General features: G+C 38.7%; 1 protein-coding gene across 1 annotated transcript in view; it reads left to right on the top strand.

The window, feature by feature from the left end:
• The window catches only part of TTLL7 (tubulin tyrosine ligase-like family, member 7), a 216,356-nt gene that overhangs the window by 54,340 nt on the left and 141,771 nt on the right, over positions 1-20,245 (top strand). Inside the window, exons 10-12 of the mRNA XM_006898356.1 lie at positions 10,489-10,636; positions 10,721-10,794; positions 11,954-12,089. Coding sequence (XP_006898418.1) covers positions 10,489-10,636; positions 10,721-10,794; positions 11,954-12,089 — 358 coding nt within the window. The remainder of the gene's footprint in view (positions 1-10,488; positions 10,637-10,720; positions 10,795-11,953; positions 12,090-20,245) is intronic.

Below are 20,245 nucleotides of genomic sequence, written 5' to 3'. Positions count from 1 at the left end.
CTCTGCACATTTCATTATAGGTATCTTGCTTTGTCATCCTGAGCTGCCTTTTGACATCCATCTTGGTGTTTTCTTCTTCTTCAGTCTTTGTAATAGTCTTTTGCATTCTTCATGGGTGATTTTTCTTGATATCCTCCCAGAGCTCATTTGGTCTAAGCTCATTGGTGCTCAAGGCCTGAAGTATTGGTGGTGGAGTAGGGAAAGGGTGGATTTAAAAAAGAAATACGCACAAAACAAAACAAAGCAAAACAAAACTCCCACCAAACATGTAGCTGGGTGGGCAGCAACATTGAATATTGGTCCCTTTCTAGCCAGATGGAGAGTAGTTAGGGGCATATATGTTAGAGTCTCATCCACTGTGACTGTTGTATACATTGCAAGAACATATGCAAGTACTAAGAACACTAAGAAAATGAATTTTAGGCTTAATTTTCATATTGTGGTTATAGTTGTGAGGTGCTATTGAGTCAAGAACAACTGATCTGAACCCCTCCATCCTCACAATCTTTGACACACTCAAGCCCATGAAGCAGAACAAATTGTTCAATGATTTTGGAAATTCTCTCTACCTAGATCCATTTAAATTAGACTATTGGAATGATCCCTTTTCTTTGTACTTTCTTACCTTTCTGATCAGGAACCTAAATACCCAGTCTCACCTTCTTTTCTAACCTTCTTTCATAATTTAACTCCCCACTTTTATCTCTTATTTCTTCAGAAACAAAACTCTTTTAGTTAGGTTAATTATCTGATTGTTCACGCTATAGATCTTGAACATTTATTTCTTAGTCTGAATATATTTTCATTCTCTGTGATTCAAATATTTTATTATGAAACTCCCTTTTTAACTCAAAGTAATACTTCTTTTCTTTGAGCTCTAGGGAGAATTACATTCTGACTACCACATAGCTTCTTATTTTGCCTACTCTTTTGTTCTGGGTTTCTTTTTTATTTGTTGTTGTTGTTGCTTATTTTTTTTTTTACCTAGGCATAACTCATTTTTATTTAAACCCCTTGTGTTAAAGAAGTACTTAGGTATGTATTTCTTAAGAAATTCTTTATACAACCAGTAAACCAATTTCTAGTCAAAGTCATCTTATGGCAACTCTGTGAGAGCACAAAGGAACTGATTCCTTTCTTAGCCTAGGAGATTCAGACTCATGAGAGTTAATGAGTCTGAACCACTGAACTTTTGGTTAGTAACTATGTGCTTAACTGTTCTGACCCCTCGGTGCCTTACTTGTAGTATTGGCTCCATATACGTCCTAGAATTAGTTTTTAATGACAGACTTTTAAGAAAGTCTAGAAAAATAGACTACCAACTTCATGATCAGCAGTCTGCAATATGTAATGTGTGACCAGTCTCTTATAATTGCTGAGGATATTTATCCCAATTACTGATCCCTTTTGAGCTTGGTTGGCACAATAAAATTAGAGTTTGGCTTAGTGTTTTTAGCAACAAGAAAGTGTGAAAAGAGTTCTTTAAAAAACAATTAAATATGTCTCTTAAAAAGAAAAGAATATCTAACTTACTTTTGCCTTGATGAGATGGATTGACTTAGTGACGGGGTTAATGGGGGGGGGGGAATGTGTCCAAGATAATTAGGTTGACTCAGGATAGAGCAGGGTTGAGAGCTGTTGTACATGGATCACTATGAGTTGCAGGTGACTTGACAGCACATAACAACAACCACCGCCTAATTTTGTGCTAATGTTTCCCTGAGTCCAAAATACTTGTTAATTAAATTGGACAAAGATATGTTGCAAGGAGGGCCCTGTCCTTGGAGAGGGCCATCATGCTGGGAGGGTGAAGGGACAGCACAAGAGAGGAAGACCCTCAATGAGATGGATTGATTCAGTGACTAGGGTAATGGGGGTAGGTGTGTCAGAAACAGTAAGATTGGCACAGGATAGAGCACAGTTTAGGACTGTTGTACATAGAGTCACTATGAGTCACAGGTGACTTGATGGCACATAACAACAACAACAACAAATTAAACCTCCAACCTCTTCTTTACAACAAGTTTATGGTCTAGAGATACAAGGTATGTGGAAAATTTAATGCTACCCACTGATTGAAAATACCATGGGTTGATCCAGGCAAGTTTTAGTTATCAAAGAGACATTCTTATTCTAGCATTTTAAAGAGGTCCTTCACAACATATTTTTTTCAGAATAATATGTATTTCTTGATTGTTTCCATGGACATTGATCGTGAATTAAAGTAAAACAAAATTTCACAACTTCAGCTGTTTTCTTCCTTTAACATAATGCTGTGTGGATGTTTATTTTCTTTAAGATTCATTGGCTATGAGTCAGAATTGACTAGATAGCACCCACCCACCAACCATAACACAGGCCTTTGAAAGCTTGTTCTCATTGCTTGCTTTTGGAGCTATTTTCTGGGTTCACTTTACGTGGAGAAATTCCTGGCTCCTTCTATGATTTCATTTACTTTCTGCTCCCTGCTTATACTTTTCAACTGTGTGTTTTGCCTCAGCCTTCTTTTGTTACTAATCAATATAATTCACTCTGAAAGCCTCACTTGTGAGAGTTAAAAGAGTGCGCGCATTGTGATGAGGTATCGGACTTCCAATAACCACACACACGGATAAGAGTTCCCATTGACAACATCCAGAGTACAAAAGTAATTCCTTTGACATCATGCATGCGCACCCTCTATGCAACTATTTTTATCAACTCTAACATCTGTGTTCCATCTCAGGCTTCTTTACTGCTATTCCACTGGGTCCACTAATTCATTGCAATATCTGCACAAAACTCGTAGAGCCATACTCATGAATATGGGCTTTATTAGGGAGGTTAACGGATAGTAATTCAGATTGGAAACGGGGCGTAATACTCCATCCAGGACAGCTTTTCAAGATTGTTCACAGACCATTTGACCTCAGCCTCTCAGCTTTAAGTTAATGTTAGAAATCTTAGACTTCCCTCAGTCCTCCATCAAGTTCTTGACTTTGACTCACGGGATAGGAGTTCCTGGCCAGCCCTATCTCATGGTTTTCTGTTGCTGCTGTGACATCTCAATCTCAGTTGCCTCCTCCTTACTCAGCAATCTCTGACTCTTGAGAGACATGCACTTCATTCTCTGCTGTCTTATTGATGGTAGCAACATTCCTATCTTCTATTTCTAAAAATGCTCAATTTCAGTCTAGTGGAATGACAACATGAACCAGTCCCATCATTAGTACTGCACAAGACTTGTTTGTATGTTCTCACACAGCCAAGTGGTGAACGTCATTTTGAAAACCAGTCTAGGCCGCAGTGAGTTGGACACTTCAGTCCTGAATTTGCACCCATACGTACAGAGGTATAGATTGGAGTGCATCGCACTAGCTCTAAACTTCAGCGCATTTACAGCTGTCTGATAACCCTAAAGGGAGTTCTGGTGGTGAAATCCCAAGAACGTTGCACTGCCAACGCAAAGGCACCTCCTCTCTGGTGGTTTGGATCTCCCAAATGCTCTGTGGGAGAAAGATGAGTAATCTCCTGTGTACTTACAACTTCTGAAAACCCACTGAGGTATCAGGTCTAAGTTGGTTCTGACTCGATGACAGTGAGTTTGATGAGATAACCCTGAACACTGACATGTGTGATCCAGTAATTGTTCAATGAACATGTAAATAAATGAATGATATGTAACAGAGAGTTGAATTTGTGGATGTTATAATTACACTTTAGTTTCAACATAATTAAAGGTGAATTTTCTTGTTCAGTCATGTTTCTTTTACTTTCACTTTTTTCCTTACTATATCCAACTCACAGAGACTAAATGGAATAATTAATATATTTATATGATATAAATATATATCATCAGAGAGTTAGAAAATGACTAAGGATGACAGAATTGATGCCTTTGAGGTGTGGTGCTGCCAAGAGAACAAATATGTCTGTCTTGGTGAGGGTGAATCCATGTTTTTACTTGGAAAAAAGGATTTTGAAGCTCTGTATCACATATTTTGAGCACATGACAGGAGGGACTAGTCCTTGGAGAAGGACATTATGCTAGGAAGCATATGGATGGACAGCGCAGGAGAGGAAGACCCTGAATGAGATGGATTGATACGCTAAATGGGGCAGTGGAGGTTGATGTGTCAGAAAGTAGTGAGACTGGCTCAGGACCAGGGAGGGTTCAGAGCTGCTGTACGTGGGGTTGCTATGGGTTGCAGGCAACTCAACAACACATAACAACAACCACCACCTTTGAGTTGTCAGTACAACTTCATGCCACTAGGCCACCAGGGAGATCCTTATTTATTTGAAACTAGAGATTTCCTCTTAAGTAGCTTGATTATTAAAACCAAAGCATATTAATAGATAAATATATTCTTAATCATTAAAATGTCACACTTAAGCAAAAGATGGTACAGACAATGTAGGTGTTTTCAAATAGTGACTGTTGTTAGTTCCATCAATTCACCTGTGACTCATGGCGACCCTTGTACAATAGCTCTGAACCCTGTCCTATCCTGAGCCAGTCTTGTTGTCTCTGACAGAACGAATCCCATTTCTCTAGTTACTGTATCAATCCATCTCATCCTGCCTCTTTGTCTCCTGTGCTATCCCTCTACTCTCCAAAGCATGATATTCTTCTCTAAGGATTGGCCCCTTCTGACCATGTGCCCAAAGTATATGAGACAGCTTCAAAATTCTTGCCTCCAGAAAAAAAAAATTGAAAGCAAAAAAAAAAAATTCTTGCCTCCAGGGAGCAGCTTGATTGCACCTTTTTCAAGACTGCCTTGTTTGTCCTCATGGCGGTCCACAGTATGTTCAACACTCTTCTCCAACAACACATCTCAAAAGCATTGGTTATTCTTCTATCATCCTTGGTCATTGTCCAGCTCTCTGATGCATAGAAAGTAACTTCAAAGACCATTGCCTGGATCAGGTGCACCTTAGGCTCAAGACTGACATTTCTCTTCAGTACTCTAGAGAGGTCTCTGACAACAGACTTTCCTAATGCAATTCATCTTTTGATTTCCTTAGTGCTGGTACCAAGAGTGTTGATGGTGGAATCAAGCAAGCTGAAGTTGTTAACAATATCAATCTCTTTTTCATCCATCTTGAAGCTGCCAGTTGACCCAGTGGTGAGAATCTTTGTTTTCTTGACTTTGAGCTTCAATACATATTGAAGACTGCAGTCCTTGGCATTCTGTAGCAAATGCCTCATGTCTTCCTCAGATTCAGCAAGCAAGGTTTTGTCATCTGCATAATGTTGGTTGTTGCTGAGTCTTCCTCTAATTCTGAGGTCACATTTCTCCTCATAAAGTCCAATTTCACAAATGATCTGTTCTGCATATAGATTGAAACTATATGGAGTTAGGATGCATCCTTGATGTACACCTTTCCTGATCCTGAACCATGCAGTGTTTCCCTCTGTTCTAACTACTGATTCCTGCTCGAAGTATAGGTTTCACATGAGCACAGTTAAGTGTTCTGGGATTCCCATTCTTCTCGAGGTTAGCCACAAATTGTTTTGATCTACACAGTCAAATGCCTTTGCATTGTCAATGAAATACAGATAGGCATACTCTGCTTTTGGCCAAGATCCACTTACCGTTGGCTGTCATGTACTCCAGTGCCATCACCTCTTCTAAAACTAGCTAGCACATCTGGCAGTTCTCTGCTGATAAAACTGTTTCAGTCATTTTAAAAATAATCTTCATCAGGATCTTGTTTGCATGTGTTATTAGTGATATTTTTCAATAATTTCTACACTTTTTTGGGTCAACTTTTTATAGAGTGGGAAAATAAAGATCTCTTGCAGTCAATTGGCAGGGTAGTTGTCCTCCATATGTCTTGAAATATCCTGGTGAGCATGTCCAGGACAGCATCTGTTTGTTGAAATACATCAATCTGTATGCTATCAATTCCTGGGGCCTTGTTTTTTACCAATTCCTGCAGGGCAGTTTTAACTTCCTCCTTTATTACAATTGCCTCTTGATCATATGTTGTTTCATGTGTTTCTTCTGTGCCAGCCAATTCTTTTTGGTATAGTGACTCTGTGTACTCCTTCCATGTTTTTTGTGTTTTGTTTTGTTTTTAATGTTTCCTGGGTCATTCTGCTTTCAGCATCCTTAAGCATTACAACTCAAGGCTTAAACTTGCTGTTTAGTTCTAGATACCCTAAACGAGTTCAGCCCTTTTGAGTTTTGGACTCCAGCTTCTTGCACATTTCATTATAATTCTTTTACCAAGCTGCCCTTTGCAATCTTCTGTTCAACTACTTAACTTCCTTATTTCTTCCCTTTGTTTTGGTTTATTATTGCTCTTGTGAAATATTCAGTGTCTCTTCTGACATCCATCCTGGTCTTTTCTTCTTCCTCTCTTTGTAATATCCTTTTGCACTCTTCATAGATAATATTCTTGATATCCTCACACAGTTAAAATGAGATTTTAGTAAAAATTGACATTGTGCTAAAGAGTGTTATTTAAGTGAGAAATACTTAAATATAAGTGAATTTTTTTTTTGGTAAAAGAGGCAGTCTGAATCCATCACTTGCTCTGCGGGAGAAAGATGGGCTGTCTTCTTTGTAATTTAAAGCCTCTGAAACCCCTGAGGGTCAGCTGTCTGTCTGTTCCAACTCAGTCTACTAGTCTTCTGTTTCTTTACTGTGTTGATGGCACAACCAATCAAACAAAAATCCTGGCTGGAAAGATAGACTCTGTTCTTCATTCTGGCTTTCTTATAAGTCTGTCTCTTTCCAAATTTCTGACTATTTCTTACTTTCTTATTCTACTATCCAAGTTGAATGACTTCTCATTTTCCTCTCGGACAGTTTTAGTAGTTTTTCTTTCTGCTTCCAGCATTATATCTTACCTTAGGGTTGTCACACTATTGCTCTGAAAGTCTTTAAACAAGTATTTATTGAGTGCCCATTAATAGTGGTGGCTCTGGTGGCCTTGTGGTTAAGAATCTGTGCTGTATTTCCAAATGCATGTGGTTCAGATCCACCAGCTGCTCCACAAGGGAAGTATGGACAGCCTCCTCCCATGCAATTCACTGCCTCTGAAAACCCACTGTGGGATCAGCTAAGACTTTGTTCTGACTCAACACCACCCAACAACAACAACAACTTCTGTTGCTGCAGATGTCATGTGCTATTGAGTTGAAACCAACTTCCATCTGACCCAACAGCATATTTTCAGAGGCTTTAAATCACACAGGGGGACATTGCTCATCTTTCAATTGTAGAGTAGTTGCTGCATTTGTACCAACTGTCTTTGGGTTGACAGTGCAACTCCTTACCACTAAGCCACTAGAGCTCCTCTATTACTGTTGTTATGTGCCATAGAGTCACCTGTTACCCATAGTGACCCTATTACAGCAGCTCTGAACCCTGCTCTGTCCTGAGCAAAGCCTCCCATGATTCCTAAGGTTTCTGACTTGGGTGACTTGTTTGTTTAATAATATGTTCTTAATGTTGTTAGGTGCTGCCTAGTCAACTATGACTGATGGCAACCCTGTGAACCACACTTTGGAATCTTGCCCCATCCTCTGCCCTCTTCACTTCCTCAGCCATACTCAAGCTCATTGTTACAGTCACTACATCATTTTATCTCATTGAGGGTCTTCCTGTCTTTCACTGACCCTCTACCTTTCCCAGCATGATATCTTTTTTTTTCAGATTTTGGCTTCATTTGACAATATGTCCAAAGCATATGATACAGAGTTTCACCATCATTGCCTTGAAGGAACACCTTGGTTGCCTTCTTCCAAGACGCTCTTGTTTGGCTTTTTGACATTCCTTGGGATGTTCGGTATTCTTGGCCAATACCACAATTCAAAGACATCCATTCTTTCTGTGTGTGTGTGTGTGTGCTGTTTAGATGGGTTAAAAATAGAGAATAAATTATTGGGGAAGGTAAAAGGAAAGAAAGATAATTTTGTTTTGGATGTACTAATTCTGAGTTACTTTAAGACACATAAATAGAATTGATAAATAAGAAATACTATGTACAATTCCCCATGATATGAGATTGTTGTTGTTAGATGCCATTGAGTCGAGTACCATTCACAGCGACGCTATGAACAAAATATCTGATCCCTGTTTTATCCTGCAACATCTTAACTTGGGGTTCCTGTGAGACTTGAATCTGTGCCACTGGTGTGTCAAATGCCATTTGGGTTACCTGTGGTTGACAGGTTTGGTGGAATTTTTCACCTAAGACAGATTAAGAAGCAGGATGGACCATCTACTTCCTAAATAACAGGTCTTTGAAAACACTAGGAACACTAAAGAGATGAGATTATGCAGGTATAGATTGAAAGATAAAACAGGCAAGTTCAGTTGTCTGAAGAATACTGGTATTTATTTGTCAAGAGATTTCTAAACTTTAATATTTTCCCTTTTTTAAAAAATTCTCAGTATTTTCATCATATTGTTTCCAACTTTAAGGTAAACTCTAATTTCTTTTGCATTGCATACAGAGTGTTATGATAATGGAAAGCATCCCAGCCTAACTGCCCACCTCATTCACTCCTAGACTACTCTGCATACTGCCAAGGGAATAATTGAAACCATTTGCAAATGTAATACCATTTATATTCTTAAAATTGATGGCTAAAGTTAAATTTGAGACTCCATAGTCTCGTTTTAAAGCTTCATACATTTATAAAAAAACCTAGTCGTAGTGGCCTTTCCTCAAGTTCTTCCTGTTAACCTGTTCAACTGTGGAACACTTGCCAGTGAACCCTCCAAGCTATCATATAAGAAAATAGATGAGTCTTCTGACACCTCTGGAAAGTTCAAGTTCTGAGGATGGTACATGTTTGAGGCAAAAGAACACTTTTCATTATCAAGGATCTTGGCCTTGCCCTCCCAGTGCAATTTCCTGATGAATTCAATAAGACCACATGCAAACTTAAGCCTTCTTTGACCTCTCTAGCCTAACTTCCACACCAGGAGCTGGCCAAACGGTCTTCTTTTCTTTAATTTACATTGGCACCTGGGCATTGCCAATTAATAACATGAAATACCATGAACATATAAACTCAAGGATCCCCCAGATCCCCAAAGCTGATAGAAGACATGACTCTGCTTTTCTTTTTTTTTCCTTCTGGAGCTCACCTTGTTTCTGCTAGCCCTTTCATGGATGGTGAAGAAAGGGACAAGTTGAAAGGGCAAGTTAAAGGGGCCTCAGAAGCAACCATACAACAAAACTGTTCCTGTAATAATCAGACATAACTAAAATGTTATGGTTAAGCCAAAGATGAGACACACTATTTTGGTGTTTTTAAAGAAATAGTAATTGTTCGGCTCGAGTTTTAGTCAGAATTTAAAATGTGCTGAAGATTGTTAGCTTAAGTAGATAATACTTAACTATAAGTACATTTGGTAAGTAAAGGAGGCAGTTTGAATCACCCTGCTGTTCTGTTGGAGAAAGAGGGCCATCTCCTCCAGTGATTTAAAACCTCTGAAAACCTGCTTGGAGGTTTTGCATAAGGCTGACTCAGTGGCAATGAGTTTTATTAATGCTACTAGTTGTTGTAAAAACTCTCTAAAGTACTCAAGAGCAACGGTGTGTCTCTGGAGACTGAGGTGCGTCTGATATAGGCCATGGTCTTTGCAATCACTTGTTATGCATCAGAGAGCTGGACAATGACCAGGGAGGACAGAAGGAGAGTTGATGCTTTTGAGCTTTGATGTTGGAGAAGATTGCTGAGGGTGCCATGGACTGCTAAGAAAATAAACAGATTCATCCTGGAGAGGGTTAAACCAGACTGCTCCTTGGAGGCAAGGATTCTGAGACTTCGTCTGACATACCTTGGTCATGTTGTAAGGAGAGACAGGTCCTTGGAGAGGGACATCATGCTTGGCAGGGTGGAGGGCAGGCACAGGAGCAGAAGGTTCTCTGGGAGATGGATTGATTTGGTGACTGGGGCAATTGGGATGAGTGTGTCAGAGACAGTGAGATTGGCACAGGACAGAGCAGAGTTTAGAGCTGTTGTACATAGGGTCACTATGAGTCGCAAGCGACTCGACAGCACATAACAACAACAACAGTGGAAAATTATTACTTACGTACCATACATAGATAAGGCAATAGATACAGAGCTGGAAATTTACTCCTATGAAATCCTAAAACAAGTAGGTTAAAAGGATAAAAAGGCAAAAACCAAAACAACAAAAACTGTATTACTTTTGATTTTGGTGTGAAACTGTATGTCTGACTCTTGAAAACTTAAAGTGTTTCCATTTGCTATTGCTACAGACTTCTTTTTACCTTACTGAAGTGTTTTCATTTGCTATTGCTATAGAACTCCTTTTTACCATACTGTTTCCATTTGTTTTTTGCTACAAAACTTCTTTTTAGTGGATGGATGGATGAATGAATATAATGTCTATGTATATAAATTTAATCAAATATAGATTTCTTTTTCTCCTTTTTCTGCCAATTCTCCTCACAAGGGTAATATCATAGCTCTTTGAATGCTAGAATTCGGTCTTTTGTTTTATATTTTAGGACTAGTGATAAAAGGAGAAACTTGGCCAAACAAAAAGCGGAGGCTCAAAAGAGGCTTTATGGTCAAAGTTCGATAAAAAGACTCTTACCAGGTTCCTCAGACTGGGAACAGCAAAGACACCAATTGGAGAGGCGGAAAGAGGAGTTGGTATGAGAAATTTAACAAAGTACCTACAATTGAATTTTGTTATTCATCTGTCAGGTTTTGTTTATAAAATTTCTTCATTTTTAGAAAGAGAGACTTGCTCAGGTACGAAAGCAAGTCTCCAAAGAAGAACATGAAAATCGTCATATGGGGAATTACAGGTAATTTTGCTTTTATTTTTGTATGTATTAAAGGGGTAAAGTGTCAAAAATTATTCTACTTTTTTAGCCTTTAAGCTTATTGTAAGCAGTGGTTTTGTTTGGGGTTTGATGTTTTTGTTTGTTTTTTGTGGAGTTTTTTCTTTCAATTTGGGGGAGGAAGAGTATTTTTTTTTTTTAATATTTGCCCAGAGAGAAGAAAGCAGTCAATAAGTAATAGTTCAGACCTGGGGAAAGATAGAAGGCAGGTATATCGCTTACACATTTGTTAGTCAGCTCTACTATGTACTTACACTAGATTTTTAGAATCATCTCCTATTCTGTGATTTAATTTGACTATAATGTGACATTTTGAGAAAGTTGAGGCTTAGGCTTTTTGTATCCTTTCTGCCGCTTTTGTGTGTTTGCTATGTTTTATTTTTAAGTTCAAAGGCTGTAGGAACTAGGTAGACAATGAAAATGTTTGAAGGAAGCAGACAAAATGAGAGGGATGTGATTCATGATGAACTGTAATCCCTCGATAATGCCACTCTTGACGGGATCAAAAGAGGACCCTTTAAGCTTCTTATGTTCTTAGAAAGACTGCTCATCCTTCCAAACTTTGACCATGATTCACCTGGATTAAGGTAGAGGTGGAGGGGCATAGAGCTGCTTGTCCTCCTGGTGTGACTGCCTATCCTCGCGTAATACAATCCACATGTGATAAAAACACATTCATCCCATAAATACTACCTCTACTCCAATTCTCTAGCTTATCAAGGAAATTATATCACTTCAAAAGATATTTTCAGGACTAATCCCTATATTTTTATTAGTTTCAGTAACCACATGAAGTCCAAAGCCTTTAAATATCTTTCATGACCTACAACCTTCCCTACAAATTTATTTTCTCCAATCTCACCCCATTGGCATTCCTTTTGAGTTACTCTTCCAACCAAACCCTTACAATCTGACTATTGGAGATGCATTGTTCAGAGTTTTCTAGATAAGCTTTAAATTTGCATGGGGAACAGATGCACATTTCTTAATTTCTTATAAATATATTCATGTTTAGGTTCTAGCACATAGTGTTAGGCACAGGGTATTTAAGGATCTATATACTTGACCTTAACTGTTGAACATTCAGCTTCTTTTAATATTGATTTCTCTATTTTTATTGTAGACGAATTTATCCTCCAGAAGATAAAACACTGCTTGAAAAGTACGAGAGTTTGTTGGCTGTTGCTTTTCAGACCTTTCTTTCAGGAAGAGCAGCTTCATTCCAGCGAGAATTGACTAATCCTTTGAAAAAGATGAGGGTAAGAGCATAAATGGTTATGTACAAAATACAGAATGAAGCAAAAAAATTATATATATAATTTTAACTGCCCACCTTATCTTTAAAAAGTCTACCTTAACCCTGCATGTCTGAACAGAGCAAGGAAACACTGCATGGCTTAAGATAGGAAAAATATGTGCTAGTGTCATCTCCTTTCTCTATACTTATTCAGTGTGTATGCAGAGAAAATAATTCAAGAAGATGGACCATATAAAGAAAATTTGGCATCTGCATTAAAGGAAAATTCATGAACAACCTGTATTATACAGGTGACACAACCTTGTTTGTAGAAAGTGAAGAAGACTTGAAGTACTTTCTGAAGAGAATCAAGACTAGAGTTTTTAATATGAATTACATATAAACAACAAGAATACAAAAATCCTTTCAGTCAGACCAATAGATGACATCATAATATAGTGGAAAAACACTGAAGTTGTCAAGGAATTAATTTTATAATCAACACTCATGGCAGTCAAGAAAGCAAAAGACGGCACGGAAATACGCTGTCAGAGACCTCTCCAAATGTCTAAAGAGCAAAGATGACAGCTTAGAGTCTAAGGCCTGGTACATGCCATGATATTTTCAGTTGCTTCTCATGCATCTGAAAGTTGCATGCTGAGTAAGGAGGACAGAAGAATCAGTGTCTTTTGCTTAGGTTCTGGTGAAGAGTGGTGCTGGTGAATAGTCCATGGACTACCAAAAGAACATACAAGTCTGTCTTGGAGGAAATGTGAGCAGGGTGCACCTCAGAGACAAGAATGGTGAAACTTTGTCCATGTTATCAGTTAGTAATGGTTTTTTAGTGGTTGATAAATATGTTAAGATTTACCCCTAGATTTATTTTTAAGAGCTTTATGATTTTATCTCTTTTAGTTTAAGTGATTGATTCAGTTTGAGTTATATTGTCTCCGTGGTTTAAAGTCTATTTTCTTTCTCCCGCAGTGGAAAGTCACTAGCCCAGGACCATTTATTGAACATACTATTCTTCCCTCATTGAATGAACTTAACATCTTTGCCAAAACTGATTGACCATATTGTTGCTGTATGCCGTCACATGCTTAAAACTCATAGTGAGTGACCCTATGTACAACAGCTCTGAACATTGCTCTGTCCTGACCCAACCTCATTGTATCTTTCACACCTACCCCGATTACCCCAGTCACTGAGTCAATCCATCTCATCCAGCATTGTCTTCTCCTTTGCTGTTCCTCTACCCTCTCAAGTATGCTTGAAAGCATGTCCCTCTCCAAGGACTGGTCCCTCCTTGCAACATGCCCAGAGTATTTCAGACAAAAACTTCAAAATTATTGCCTCCAAGGAGCAGCCTAATTTCACCTTCTCCAGGACAAACATGTTTGTTCTAGCAGCCCATGATATATTCAATACTTTTCTCCAGCATCACAATTCAAAGGCATCAGTTCTTCTCTCATCTTTAGTCATTGTCCATCTCACTGATGCATAGCAAGTAATTACAAAAACCATGGCCTGAATCAGCTGCACCTTAGTCTTTAAAGTAATATCAATGCTCTTCACTACTCTGGAGAGGTCCCCGACAGCACATTTTACCAATGCAATGCATCTTTTGATTTCCTGGCTGCTGGTACCAAGAGTGTCGATTGTGGAGCCAAGCAAGATGAAGCTGTTAACAATATCAATCTTGTCACCATTTATCATGATGCTGTCTATTGGCCCAGTGGTGAGAATCTTTATTTATTTTTTTTTATGTTGAGCTTTAATCCATATTGAAGGCTGTCGTCCTTGACCTTCTGCAGGACATGTGTCAGGTCCTCCTCAGTCTCCACATAGCTCTGCCATCTGCATTATACAGATGAGTCTTTCTCCAATCCTGATGCCACATTCCGCCTAATAGAGTCTAGTCTCCCAGATGATCTGTTCTGCATATAAATTGAAAAAGTATGGAGATAGGATGCATCCCTGGTGTATACCTTTCCTGATTTTGAAGCATGCAATGTTTCCTTGCTCTGTTCTGATGAGAGCCTCCTAGTCCAAGTATAGGTTTCAAATAAGCACAATCCAGTTTTCTGAGATTCCCATTCTTCTCAGAGTTAACCATAGATTGTTGTGATCCATGCAGTCAAATGCCTTTACATAGTCAATAAAACACAGATAGACATTCCTCTTCTACTCTCGGCTTTCTGCTAAGATCTATCTAACATTGGCTATGTTTATTTCTCTAAAATTGGTTTATATTTACTGCTTGCATGGAGTCTGACTTACTGAGGCCCTTCCATCAAGTTTCTGAGACTGTTAATCCTTTTAGGAGACTGCTCAGCTTTTTCATGCAGAGCCTCTGGTGGGTTCAAACCACTGATGTTTGAGCTAGCAACTTGACACAGGTTGCACTCTGATACCAGGGCTCCTTCACTGTCTTTATCTCAGTACCGCATTATTTGATTATTGTAGCATTGTAGTAACATTTGGACTTAAACGTCTGTTGCCCACATTGTTATTCTTTTTGAGAATTTTTCTGGCTATTCAAGGCTGCTTCCATTTTTTTATTAATTTAGAGATTAACTTCTATTTCTGTGGGAAAAGTTTGATAGAAATTGTTTTTAATCTGTAGGTTGTTTTGGGTAGTGTTGACATCTGAACAATATAAAGAAAGTCTTTCAATATACCAATACAAGACCTCTTTTCAATGATTTAGATCTTTCATGAGTGTGTGGGTGTGTGTGCATGCATGCACATGCTTATGGAAACAGAAAGCCCTAGTGGCATAGTCCATAGGGATTGTGCTGCTAACTCTCAGTATTTCTAATCCACCAGTCATTTTGTGAGAAAAAGATGGGCAGTTTTCTGTCACATAATTTCTAGCATTAAAAAAAAAACAAAACCACTACAGGGTCAACTCTGAGTTGTCAATGAGAAAAAGAATTCCCAAAGGGTCAATTTTTCTATCATCCCTAGTCACTGCCCAACTATCTGATGGATAGCAAGTAATTGCAAAGACCATAGTCTGTATCAGGTTCTTTAGTCTCCAGACTGACATCCTTGTTCTTTAATACTTTGAGGAAGTCTCTGACAGCAGACTTTGTCAATGCAATTCATCTTTTAATTTCCTGTCTGCTGGTACCATGAGTATTAGTTGTAGAGCCAAGCAAACTGAAACTGTTAACAATCTGTCTCTTCACCATCTATCATGATGCTGCTAATCAGCCCAGTGGTGAGAATCTTTGTTTCCTTGATGTTGAGCTTCAGTCCTTGACCTTCTGCAGCAAGTGCTTCAGCAAGCAAGGTTGTGCCATCTGCATAAAGCAGGTTGTTGATGAGTGTACTTCCAATCCTGATAGGTGTACACACACACACACACACACACACACACATATGTATACATGTGTGTGTGTATATATATATATATATAGAGAGAGAGAGAGTGTGTATTGAACTTGTAAAATGGATTTATTAACTCTTTTTTACTATTTTTTGTGGTTTTTTTACCTTTTTTTGCTTTTCATTTATTAACTCTTAATATCTCTTGTGTGTTCTTTGAGAGTTTTGTAATACAAATAGATATTTTACATTTTCCTTTCTCATTTGGTTTACCTTTATTTCTTATCCATGTCTTCTTGTTGGTGTGTATCATCAAGTTGGAACTGACTCAGAGCTGACCTGACCATCCAGTGGGTTTTTGGAGGTAGTTAATCACAGAGAAGGAGATTGCCCATCCTTCTCTGGGTGTGGAGCAGCTGGTGGATTCAAACCATGTGCCTTCAAGTTTGCAGTGCAGCCTTTTACAAATAGGCACCTGAGGTCCCTATTCTTGTCCAATATAAGAAATTATAGTAGTACAAGGTTAAATAAAAGTGGTGAAATTTGCTGTATATATATATATCTTGTTCCTGATAGTAAGTGGAAATTATTTCCATTTTTCTAATGTTGAATATGATGTTAGCTGTGAGAATTTAAGAAAATCTTTTACAATGATTAATTAAATTTTAGTAATAGGTTTTTTTTTTCAGAGTAAAAGTATGTTGGATTTTGTCAGGAGTCTTTTTTTGTATCAGTTGAGATGATGATGATATGTTTCTTCTACATTGACCTATTAATGCAGTGCAATGTGGCAGACATGGAAGTAGCCGCGGTTGACTTCTGCTAATACCACAAAGGGTAACAGTTGCCATCTATAACATCCACAGCACAAAACAGATTCCCATGAGGTCAGACATGCTTCTATGCTCCCACACCTACTTTGACTGATTTATATAAAGCTAACCATCCCTCCCAGGACCCTCACAACTCTGCTACTCAATTCAGTAATTCATTGCAAAAGTCACACCAAACTTAAGGGCGATCCTCACAATTGTGGGTGTTATTAAAGAAGTCAACAGATGACAATTCATGTTGGAAATAGTATATAATTGTCAGGATAGTTTTGTGCATGCAGACCCTCTCACCTTTAGCCATGTGACCCTAGGACCACTAGTGTTACAAGTCTCTCTTAGTCTTTCCCTAATGGTGTCTCTCCTCTAGGTTCTAGTCTGAGTTTGCAGGAATCTATGGTCCAAATGGATGCAGGCAGGACTCTCCTTCTTTCTTGCTGTTAGAGAGACATCAGTTTCCTGCCTGTAAATTTGTACAATTTGTGCCTTGCAGGATGATAATGCTGACTAATACCCTTATTAGTAGATACACGTGGTAGATAAAGGTGGTGGCTGTTGTACATTCTGTAGAATTGAGTACAATTCATAGCAACATTATGAAAAGCAAATCTGAACCCTGCCCTATCTTGTACCATCCTGATAATTCCTAACATACTTGAGCTGATTGCTGCAGTGACTGTGTCAATCTGTCTGGTTGATGGATTTCCTCTCTTTTCCAGTTCTCCACCTTTCCAAGCATGAAATCCATTTCTACCAGCTGCTTAGCAGGAGAAAAATATTCTCCTGTGTATTGTACTGCTTCTGAAAACATAATGGCCGATCAGCTGTGATTTGGTTTTGACTCAATGATACACAACAGAAAGAATACACTTTTGTTTGCATATTCCTACCCAAAACACCTATTAATCTCATTCACATCATTAGCATAATGTCACTGAGTCATGTTACAAAAGACAAAGCATTGACTGGGAAAGGTATTTCGAAAAACAGATCTACTCTACCCAATAATATTAAGCCATCTTTGAATTTATGGTGTAAATCCCACTTGATGATTGTGCCTGATCCTTTTATTGTGCTGCTAGATTTAGTTTGCTAGTATGTTGTTGTTGCTGTTGTTAATTGCCGTTGAGTTGTAGATGACTCCCAGTTACCCGATGAACAAAAGACCTGAACACTTGTATAACTTCAGTTGTTTCTCCAAGTTCATAGAGTTTCTGGAGGCAAGCTATTTCAGAAGTGAATGCTACCCCTGCTCCCAAGCTCGTTTTAATTGAGGAGCTCCAGCAAACACTGTCCACCATGGGTAACTATTACTACATTTGACACATCAGTGTTACAGTGTTGAGCATCACAGCAATAACACACATGCTTTGCTAGTATATTGCTGAGGATTTTTGCATGCATATCACATTTAATTCAGAAGAGAAGATGGAATGAAGAACTTTTTCTGGTAGCAGATAAATCTTGGTTGAAAGGAAAGAATACTAGAAAGATGCTGGCCTATGATTTTTCTCAAATGCAAAGACATTTGAAAGTGTGGATCATGACAAATTATAAATAATATGACAAAGAATGGGAATTCTAGAACAATTATTGGGACTGATGTGGAACATGTATGAGGATGAAGCAGTCCTTTAAAAACAAGGGAATATTGTGTAGTTTAAAATCAGGAGAAGTAGGTGTTGGTTGAATACTGTTACCAAATTTATCCAGCCTGTGTGTTGAACAAATAATCTGAGACTGGACTATTTGAAGAAGAATGTGGCGTCAGAATTAGAGGAAGCATCACAAACAACTTTTACTATGTAATTAATACAACCTTGTTAAAGATGAAGAGGAATTGAAGCATTTAACTAATCGTCATTGGATTGCACCTTAACATAAAGAAAACAAAACTAATTAGAATTGTAACAATAAACAGCATGACAGTAAATGAGAAAAGATTACATCAAAGATTTAATTTTTCACAGATCCACAATCAGCACTCATAATAGGGACAGTCAAGAAATCAAACACCACCTTTCTATGAAGATGACACTGAAAGTAAAGAAGGAAGCTCCTGCCCTCCCAAACCTGAAGTCAGAGAAAAGACATTAAAAGCCAAAAAGGCAGTCCTGAAGGGCATCCACAGCCACAAGAGGAAGGAAAGAAGGGAGGGAGGGAGGGAGGGAGGGAGGGAGGGAGGGAGGGAGGAAAGAAAGAAGGCAGGCAGGAAGGAAAGACAGAAGACAGGCAGGAAGAAAGGAAGGCAGGAAAGAAAAGAAAGGAAAAGAAAAGAAAGAAGGAGAGAGACTCACACACAGAAAAGATCTGCATGTCACCCACTTTCCACCAGCCTAAGACCCTGAGCCCCCAAATGAAGACAGCTCAATTCCCCCAGGAAGAGTGCCTTGAGGGAAAACAAGCTTGATCACTCTGCCGTCATCAAGTTTCCCTGACCGCTGGGTCAGCCATGAAGAGAGCAGAAGATAACAACACACTTCTGTTAATTGTGGATGTTAAGGCCAACAAAGCAACCAAAATAAAAAACACCACCAATCAAGCAAGCTCTTAAGAAACTCTATGACAGTGATGTGGCCAAGGTCAACACTTTAATGCCTGATGGAGAGAAGGCTAATGTTTGATTTGCTCCTTCTTGTGATGCTATGGATGTTGTCAACAAAATTGAGATCCTCTAAACTGAGTCCAGCTGGCTAATTCTAATTATAAATTTTCCTCACAAAAAGAAAAAAAAAAGAGAAAGCAATCAAACAACATATTGCTTTGGGCAAATCTGATGATACAAAGGACCTCTTAAAAGTGCTAAAGAGCAAAGATAACACTTTGAGAATTAAGATGACCTACACTCTTTTCAATCACTTCATGTGCTTGCAAAAACTGAACAATGAATAAGGAACACCAAAGAAGAATGATATTGAACTTTCGACCTGAGCTGTTAACAAAAACATTGAATATTATGTGAATGGCCAAAGGAACACATAAATTTGTCCAGGAAGAACTTTGGCTAACATGCTTCTTAGAAGTGAGAATTATGGCAAGGTTTTGTCTCACATACTTTGGGCACATTATCGGGAGGGACAAGTCCCTTGAAAAGGACACGATGCTTGGTAAAGTCGGGGGTTCTTGCAAGAGAGGCAGACTGTCAGTAAGATTAATTGCACAGTACTAAAAGCATGGACTCAAGCACAAAAGCAATTGTGAAGGTGGTAAAGGACTGGGCAGAACTTTGTCCGTTGTTCGTAGTGTTACTATGAATTGGAACTGACTTTAGCATTTCACATCATCATAAGGGACATTGACTTCCATTTCCCTTTTTTTTTGATGTGGGTGAGAAGAATTGGTATTACTCCTTTAAATGTTTAGTAGAAATTGCCAGTGAAATCTGATATTGAACATAACTTGTTATGATGTTTTTGATAATTAGTATAGTAATTACTGATATCTTGCTATTGTTGTTATCGAGTTGCTTGCGACACATAGCGACCCTATGTACAACAGCTCTAAACCCTGCTTTGTTCTGTGCCAATCACACTGTCTCTGACACACCCACCCTGATTACCCCAGTCACCGAATCAATCCACCTGCCAGAGGGCCATCCCCTCCTGCGCTGTCCCTCCACCCTCCCAAGCATGATGTTCTTCTCCAAGGACTGGTCTCTCTTTAGCACATGACCAAAGTATGTCAGACAAAGCCTCAGAATCCTTGCCTCAAAGGAGCAGTCTGGTATAACCCTCTCCAGGATGAATCTGTTTTTCTTAGCAGTCCATGGTACCCTCAATACTCTTCTCCAGCACCACAACTCAAAGGCATCCATTCTCCTCCTATCCTCCCTAACTCTCCCAACTCTCTGATGCACAAGTGATTACAAAGACTATGGCCTGTATCAGACACACCTTAGTCTCCAGAGAGCCACCATTGCTCTTCAGAACTTTGGGAAGGTCTCTAACATCAGACTTTCCCATGACAATACATCTTTTAATTTCCTGGCTGCTGGTGCCAAGAGTGTTGACTGTGG

This window comes from Elephantulus edwardii, unplaced genomic scaffold, assembly GCF_000299155.1.
Source record: "Elephantulus edwardii isolate Elephantulus edwardi_28Jun2011 unplaced genomic scaffold, EleEdw1.0 scaffold00227, whole genome shotgun sequence".
NCBI lineage: Eukaryota > Metazoa > Chordata > Mammalia > Macroscelidea > Macroscelididae > Elephantulus > Elephantulus edwardii.
Note: the sequence above shows the minus strand (reverse complement) of the source record. Positions and strands in the feature narration are given on the sequence as shown.